At 33.7% G+C, this 8,612-nt stretch overlaps 1 protein-coding gene across 4 annotated transcripts in view; it reads left to right on the top strand.

The window, feature by feature from the left end:
• The window catches only part of LOC111155348 (family with sequence similarity 185 member A), a 56,224-nt gene that overhangs the window by 10,378 nt on the left and 37,234 nt on the right, over positions 1–8,612 (top strand). For all 4 annotated transcript variants that reach the window (XM_022515502.1, XM_022515500.1, XM_022515501.1 and 1 more), the window contains 2 exons: positions 1,530–1,622; positions 6,545–6,683. In XM_022515502.1, coding sequence (XP_022371210.1) covers positions 1,530–1,622; positions 6,545–6,683 — 232 coding nt within the window. The remainder of the gene's footprint in view (positions 1–1,529; positions 1,623–6,544; positions 6,684–8,612) is intronic.

Genomic DNA, 8,612 nt, shown 5'->3' with positions numbered 1-8,612 from the left:
TTCCTGCTTCCCTTCCTCTCTCTCTGCCTGCCTCTCTGCCTACTTGTGATCTCTGTCTGTCAAATAAATAAATTAAAAAAAAAAAAAAAAAGCAACAGCCTTGAAATTGCACAGAGCATTTCCATTTAACACTGTTTGCAAGAACTTAGCAACCCCTTAGAGGTAACAGAAGCTGGAAAATATCATCTCTTCATGGGCCCAGATATATTGCTGTTATTTTGGTGGGGGGGGACAGATTTTTGTAGACTTTATGGTAGTTTTTTCCACAGTTACCAAGTGTGAAATCAAATCTTTCTCTCTCCCTATTCCCATGATCCCTCACCACTATACGCATACTTTTTAAATTTTTTTTTGACAGAGGAGGCTAACAGTGACTGCTGTTTTATTTGTGCTTGAGACATTTTTATCCAGAGTTCCATTTTCTGGGGTGTGATCTGCTAGAAAGTTTAATAATCAGTGGGCTGTTACCGTTAAGTATGAATATATCCTTCAGAAGACTCCAGCCATAGATGTGGGTTTTGAAATCATACAGACCTTGATTCTGTTAGTTTATATTTTGTTGTTTTCTCTCACCTGATAAAGTTATATAACCTTTCTGATTCTTGAATTTCTTCCTTCTTTAAATTGGAAAAATATGACACCTATTTCTGAGTTGTTGTGAAGAGTCAGTCATGTAAAGTAGTGAACACTGTATTTGGTCAAAGAAAATGCCAAGTAATGGTAACTATTATTGTTATTAACAGTGATAATTGGGGCGCCTGGGTGGCTCAGTGGATTAAAGCCTCTGCCTTTGGCTCGGGTCATGATCCCAGAGTCCTGGGATGGAGCCCCGCATCGCATCGGGCTCTTTGCTCAGCAGGGAGCCTGTTTCCTCCTCTTTCTCTGCCTGCCTCTCTGCCTACTTGTGATCTCTCTCTGTCAAATAAATAAATAAAATCCTTAAAAACAAAAAACAATGATAATTATTAATAATGATGAACAGTAATAGTAATTATTTTCATCTTCCACAACATTTTTGTTTAGTTAGCTAGTCAGAGTGATCTTATATTCCCAAGCCCGTCTTCAGTGAAGCTCCTGGAACACCCAAGTATCTCTTCTTTTTCCTCTAATGAGTACAGATGACTTATTTAATCCTTTAACAGCAGTTGATATTCTTTCCCAGTTGATGTTCTTTTTTTTTTTAAGATTTTATTTATTCATTTGAAGGAGAGAAAACACAAGCAGGAGGAGAGGCAGAGGGAGAGGGAAAAGCAGACTCCCTGCTGAGCTGGGAGCCAGACGTGGGGCTCCATCCCAGGACGCTGGGATCATGACCTGACCTGAAGGCAGATGCTTAGCCATCTGAGCCACCCAGGCGCCCCCACCAGCAGTTGATGTTATTATCCCAAATAGTGCATTTCTATTTTGTTTCTGGATCCTTTTGCTGCTTTATTTATTTATTTATTTTTTAATGTATAAAATGTTGGATTTTTTAAATAGTCTAAATCAAATTTATTCTTTTTCTCTTTATTTTTGTATTTGTCTTTCAGAGTCAAAAATTACATGTTCAGACAAAAGGAGGCAAAGTAATCTGCCTGGGAACAGTTTATGGAAATACAGATATTCATGCGTCAGAGAAAAGTGTAAGATTGAAACTTTTTTGTTAGCAATTATAATTTTGCTTCAAGGTGGCTCACACAGCTTAAAGGTAGTTTCTGCAAAATTTGTAGCGTAACATTCTCTCCTTTTTAATGCACCTTAGTTCATTAGTAAATTCGAATTTGAAGTGGTTAAATATTATACAACTTAAATTTTAGTTTGTGATTTAATACTTTTGACAGGTAATGATTTATTTGGAATTGATAACATCTTTAAATATTAAGTTCAGAAGGAATGTTTATGATCATGGATTAAAATTGATCATTAGGTATTACTGCCATGGTTAGGATTAAATTTTTTTATGTGTTAGATTTATTTGAGCATTTTTCTAAGACCTGTTTACTTTACCTTTTAGCCAGTTGGAAGGTTGAATTTCAAAACTCAACTCTCTTCAGTATTTTCCACAAGGTGGCACTATTGGATAGCATCACTACTCTCCAAAAGCTTTTATTATCCATAGGGATTTTGGTTGCTATGAGATAGTTTGTATTTTTTAATTAACTTTTGTTGCTCTCTGTGATTTAGCATAGTATTAAGAATAGAGTTAATAATTTTGAAGTATAAATTGTCACAATTTTTTATCATTATGAATAATGTTTAAATCTTTGAGAAAGAGCTAGTTCATCTTTTATTTTACACTTGTGCAATTTGCAAAATCTTTCATTATAAATCTAAATTCTTTACTAAGCTTTATCCTCAGGTAATTGGTGAGGATGAGTTATAAGTATATCTTGTAGGTAGATTATTGTTGGCATAATTAAACAAGGTAGATTATAACAGTAATTGTTTCTACTATTGTCACTTTTATTTTCTATCACCTTGGGAGATTTTTAAGCCCAAACATTTAAATTTATCCTTTATAAAGTATTAGGCTAGCTAGAAGCTATATTAGGCTTCCTAATATAAAGTATTAGGAAAGTATTGAAAGATACTGCCTGGTCTATGTGGCAGCTCTTTTGAGATGGCATTTAGTTTTACCCTCTGCTTGTTTGTGGGCTTAGAAGTGCAAAAGGGAAATTGGATAACTTTGTAGTTCCTTCAAGGTCTGTCCTTTAAATGATGGCTTATGTTAATTGAAATGATCCACGTTACCAGAATATTACATATTGACATTCAAATAAACATTTCAAAGGAAATTTTAAATCATCTCTTGATTATTTGCTATTTTGAACATTTTGGCTGCTGTTTCCACTCATTAAATTATTTATTTGTTCCAACTTACATGGTTTATTGAATATTCATTTATTCTTACTTTCTATTATACTATTTTGTTTCTTGCCTAATTTAGTTTTGTTGTATTAAAGAATTAGTCTAGATATTTATTTCTACTTGTATTATATGTAATGTTAATATTTAAAATTTATTTCTAAGTTTGTGGGGCTTTGTATAAAAATAAATGCTTATGATATATGTTAACTCTTAATATACAACTTTCACAGACGTGTGCTATAGATAATTGATAGGTGGCATAGTGAATTGGTTAAGAGCACAGAATTGAGAATCACATTACCTGGGTTCAAATCCAGGTCTTAGCTACTTAAGTATTTTATTCCTTTATTTAATAAATTCCTTTATAAATTTAATAAATTCCTAAATATATTCCTTTATTTATTATTTTAATCTTTTTTTTTTTAAAGATTTTATTACTTCTTTGAGAGAGGGAGAGAGAGAGACTGACAGAGATAGTGAGAGAGAGTACACGCTGGGAGGAGAGGGAGAAGCAGACTCCCTACTGAGCAGGGAGCCCATCTCTGGGCTCCACCCCAGGACCCTGGGATCATGACCTGAGCCCAAGGCAAAGGCAGTTGCTTAACCAAATGAGCTACCCAGGCACCCCTCACTTAAGTTTTTTAACTTCAGACAAATTACTTAACCTCTATGTGCCTTAGTTTTCTGGAAAATGGAATAGTAGTAATGGACTTAATTCAGAGAGTTATGAGGATTAAATCACTTAATACAGATTAAGTACCTAAAGTCTGGCACTTAGTTAACTCTAATCCGTGTTTATTACAATGATGATGATAAAGGTAAATGAAACATGGGAAAGCAAACTTGACTAGTCCTAGATCTGCCAGTTAACTTTGCTGAGACTCATCCCGTTATTTGTAAAATAGAGATGATTTTGTTTTTCCTACTTAACAAGATTATGAGAATCAAATGAGTATTATAAACATTTAACAGCATTTTTAATGTGTCATTTTAAATGGAGCAGCTGTTTTAGATAGTATCATTAATTTTAGTATCCTAAGTTTGGTACAGAAAAGATAGAAATTAATTTCCCCTTATGGTTGGATGAATTGGTGACATAGTTGTCAGTTGACCTCTTTTAGTTTGGGTTACAAAGCTACAGTGCTTCCTTAAAGTGTGATTTTCATTATATATAATGTTGATTTATAATAACTAAACTTACAAAAAATTTTCCTTGTGTAGAAAAGTAAATTAATTTATAGTAATATCTCTGTCAAGAAGGTATTAATTTTTGGATCTACTCTTCGGTCTTTTAGTAGTTATTGCTGTTAATAAGCAAGCTATACAGTTTAATCCAAAGAGTCTGTTTATGACTGTTTGCTCCATTAGCATTAATAACTGTAAGCAAGAGGCTCAGCATTTTGCCATAAACTATGGTGTCCTAGCTTTAATTGTTATGTTAGTATCTGATACAATACATTATGTGTGGTCCTCAGTGAATTTTTAATTTCTTTGAAATTAGTTTTATGGAGTGATTGGCTAAAATACCTATATTATTGTAGTGGGGAAGGTGTTGTACCTTCACTTGCTTTCATTTGCTTTGGTGCAGCAGGAGAGGATATTTTCTAGTTTTCTACAAGGTAAAATATTTAGTGTTTAAAGAACAAAGTAAACCCTTGACCATTTCCAGATATTCATAAGAAGCCTCTTAAAGGCTTTATTTGGTTGTAGGGAGAATCTAATCAAAAGTGCCCTTTTACCAATTTAATGAACTTTCAAATACTCTTTCAATATCTTTTTTTTATCCCCAAAACCAGCCTCATTATCTATAAAAAGCTAGAGTTGTTGTCTGCTTAATGAAAATGCTTGGTGAGTTTGAAACCATGCATAAAGCAACTTTTCATGACAAACCTTTGTAGGTAAAGGACAAATTTTTTCAGGAATTTTACATCTGTACTGTAACCCAGGGAATGCAGAACATTTGCATTCTCACAAATCTGAATGAATGTAGGTAAAATATCCTTTTTTTGACTGATTTATTGAAACTAAATTTAAAGTCAAAATTCCTATGAATCTATAATCAGCTTAAAAGAAACTGTAGATAAGAAGCAACTAGGTGTATATTAAGTGCTTAATAAAAGTTAAAAAAGAATGTTACATACTTCAAATCCAGAGGGCAAAGTCATTCTAACTTGCTTCCCAGTGGAAGCTGGGTGCTTTTTTTCCTCTTTTTTATACTTCTAAATTTTAGTATTCTTGAAACTCAGTTCTTATTAAATATTATTTTGAATTTTTAACAGTTTCTGAAGCACATATTAGGTAGAAATGAATGATATTGGTGTGCTGATGATGTATTGAAAAACAATGATCTTTCTTTAAAGGTGGGCAATGATCTTTCTTTATCCTGGGCAAAACTGTAGCATGCCTTCCTGGTGATTTGATTTTTTGTCAACAGTTTTATATTAACACTCAGTCGATGCTTATAAAACATGTTTAAAACTTGATAGAGATAATTTGGAATCCTTAACTAGGTATATTCATTTTACATTGTGCTCAATATTTGAAACAAATTCATGCTAAATTCATTGTTAGGGAAGCTTAGGGATAAATACAAAATTCTTTTCATTTTGTTCGATAGAAACCTATTTTGTTATTAGATTTTTTTTTTTTAAGATTTTATTTATTTGACAGAGAGAGATCACAAGTAGGCAGAGAGGCAGGCAGAGAGAGAGAGAGAGGAGGAAGCAGTCTCCCTGCCAAGCAGAGAGCCTGATGCGGGACTCGATCACAGGACCCTGAGATCATGACCTGAGCCGAAGGCAGAGGTTTAACCCACTGAGCCATCCAGGCACCTGTTATTAGATTTAAAGTGGAAAAATTGGAGCAATAATAGTGTATTCACTACAGTAACTGATGACAAGAGAAAATCATGATAGTCCAAAAAAAAGATAAAATATGTGCTAAAATTAAAACCCATTTATAATTTCAATAGCAATAACAAAATATATTTGAAATAGAAGGGATATGATATTAAGGATCTAAAGGATATCTCTAGCAAACATCTTACTCAATGATGATGCTATATTTTAAGTTTTCCCTCTGAGAATATGAATAAGATTAGGTTGCTTACTATCTCATTGCTTTTGTTCACTGTTGAATTGGAGGCCTGAGCCAAATAGTTAAGCAGGACAGAGCAGGAAAAACAATATTAATATAAGGATTGGAAAGGCAATAATGAAACTGTCACTTATAGGCAATACAAGTTTTACATGTAGAAAAACTTTCTTAAATTCAGGTAAATTATTAAAATCAGTGAGTTTACTGAAGTTGTTGGATTTAAGATCAAATACAAAAGCCAATTAAGACAAAATGAAGTTTAAAAAAAAAGAGTTCTTTTGTAATAGCATTTAGAAAATACCAAATAGGAATAAATGTAACAAAAGCTGAAGAACTCTATATAGAAAATATAAGACATTATTAAGAGAAATTAAAGAAGCTCTAAATAATTGAATTTAATGGGTCCATTCCACATTCCACAGAGAATACACTGTTGGCTCACAGTATTATAATTAGAGCCAGGGAATCAAAATCAGTAAAGTGATTGCATACTGGGTAGTAACTTTTTATGTAAGTTGCCCACTAAATCTGTAGGTATCATTTTGGCTTTTTACCAGTCTTTGTTTTATGATGAACTGATTTTGAGTTTTTCTCTTAATAGACTGTGACCATAGATAAACTGCAAGGAAGTACTGTTAATATATCTACTGAACATGGTTTGCTGGAAGCCAAGTATCTTTATACAGAATCATCATTTCTATCTTCTGTTGCTGGAGATATTACATTAGGAAGTATTCATGGTAAGATAATAGAAGCCTAATACATCTGCACTCCATATAACATAAATTTTTAAAAATTATTTTTATTAACATATACTGTATTATTTGCCTCAGGGGTACAAGTCTGTGAATCATCAGGCCTACACATTTCACAGCATTCACCATAGCACATGCCCTCCCCAATGTCCATAACTCAACCACCCTAACCCTACCCCCCACTAACCACCAGCAACCTTCAGTTTGTTTTGTGAAATTAAGAGTCTCTTATGGTTTGTCTCCCTCCCAATCCCATCTTGTTTCATTTCTTCCTTCCGTACCTCCCACAATCCCCCCGCCCTGCCTCTCAAATTCCTCATATCAGAGAGATCGTATGATAATTGTCTTTCTCTGACTTATTTCTCTCAGCATAATACCCTCTAGTTCCATCCACGTCGCTGGAAATGGCAAGACTTCATTTCTTTTGATGGCTGCATAGTATTCCATTGTATATATATACCACATCTTTTTTATCCATTCATCTGTTGAGGGACATCTAGGTTCTTTCCATAGTTTGGCTATCGTGGACATTGCTGCTATAAACATTCGGGTGCACGTGCCTCTTCGGATCACTACATTTGTATCTTTAGGGTAAATACCCAGTAGTGTGATTGCTGGGTCATAGGGTAGCTCTATTTTCAACTTTTTGAGGAACCTCCATGTTCTTTTCCAGAGTGGCTGCACCAGCTTGCATTCCCACTAACAGTGTAGGAGGGTTCCCTTTCTCTGCATCCTCACCAACATCTGTCATTTCCTGACTTGTTAATTTTAGCCATTCTGACTGGTGTGAGGTGGTATCTCATTGTGATTTTGATTTGTATTTCCCTGATGCCAAGTGATGTGGAGCACTTTTTCATGTGTCTTTTGGCCATCTGGGTGTCATCTTTGCAGAAATGTCTGTTCATGTCTTCTGCCTATTTCTTGATTGGATTATTTGTTCTTTGGATGTTGAGTTTGATAAGTTCTTTATAAATTTTTGGATACTAGCTCTTTATCTGATATGTCATTTGTGAATATCGTCTTCCATTCTGTCAGTTGTCTTTTGGTTTTGCATATAACATAAATTTAAGAGGTAACTCTCATTTCTGTTGTCGAAGAAGGATCTGCCATTAGGAAGCTCGCCCTCTAGATAATTAATGGCAGACTAATCATCTTTTTAAAAAAACATAAAGTGACTCGTAAGCTATTTAATTTTATTTTGGCAAGAAATTAAATATTATGCTGTTAAATTTAAAAGTAATAGTAATTCTGATTTTTAATGCATTTCCTTTTATTATTTTTTATTTATGTATTGCTCAGCTATGCCTTGAATAGTTCTGGTAATTTGTAACTCTTCATATTTTAATTATGACTTTTATCTAGCATTTCGTTTCTGTTAATGATGGTGAAAAGTTCTGTACTTAATATATTGAGTAGCTTTTAGTAGAAAGGCAATTCCTTACCAAATCAGATGTTAATTAACACCTATGATAAGAACAGCACTATTCTTTGCAGTGTTTTATACCATATTTATACTAAGTCCATTAATGTTTAATTTCTTTTGCTTTCTTTTAAGTTAGATAAGAATTGAATTTGGTACAGTTTGCTATTAATAGCTTACGTGATAGTAAATAGATGTACCTTTTTGAGGTAATCCTCAAAAAACTCTAGGTCTTTTGATTTTGATTACTTAAAGTGCTGAAATACAAATGGCTATCAGACACATGAAAAAATGTTCATCATCACTAGCCATCAGGGAGATTCAAATTAAAACCACATTGAGATGCCACCTTACACCAGTTAGAATGGCCAAAATTAGCAAGACAGGAAACAACATGTGTTGGAGGGGATGTAGAGAAAGGGGAACCCTCTTACACTGTTGGTGGGAATGCAAGTTGGTGCAGCCTCTTTGGAGAACAGTGTGGAGATTCCTCA

Source organism: Enhydra lutris, unplaced genomic scaffold (assembly GCF_002288905.1).
Source record: "Enhydra lutris kenyoni isolate GAN:26980312 unplaced genomic scaffold, ASM228890v2 scaffoldscaffold40, whole genome shotgun sequence".
In the NCBI taxonomy this organism is placed as follows: Eukaryota; Metazoa; Chordata; class Mammalia; order Carnivora; family Mustelidae; genus Enhydra; species Enhydra lutris.
This window is presented reverse-complemented; position numbering and strand designations above follow the sequence as displayed.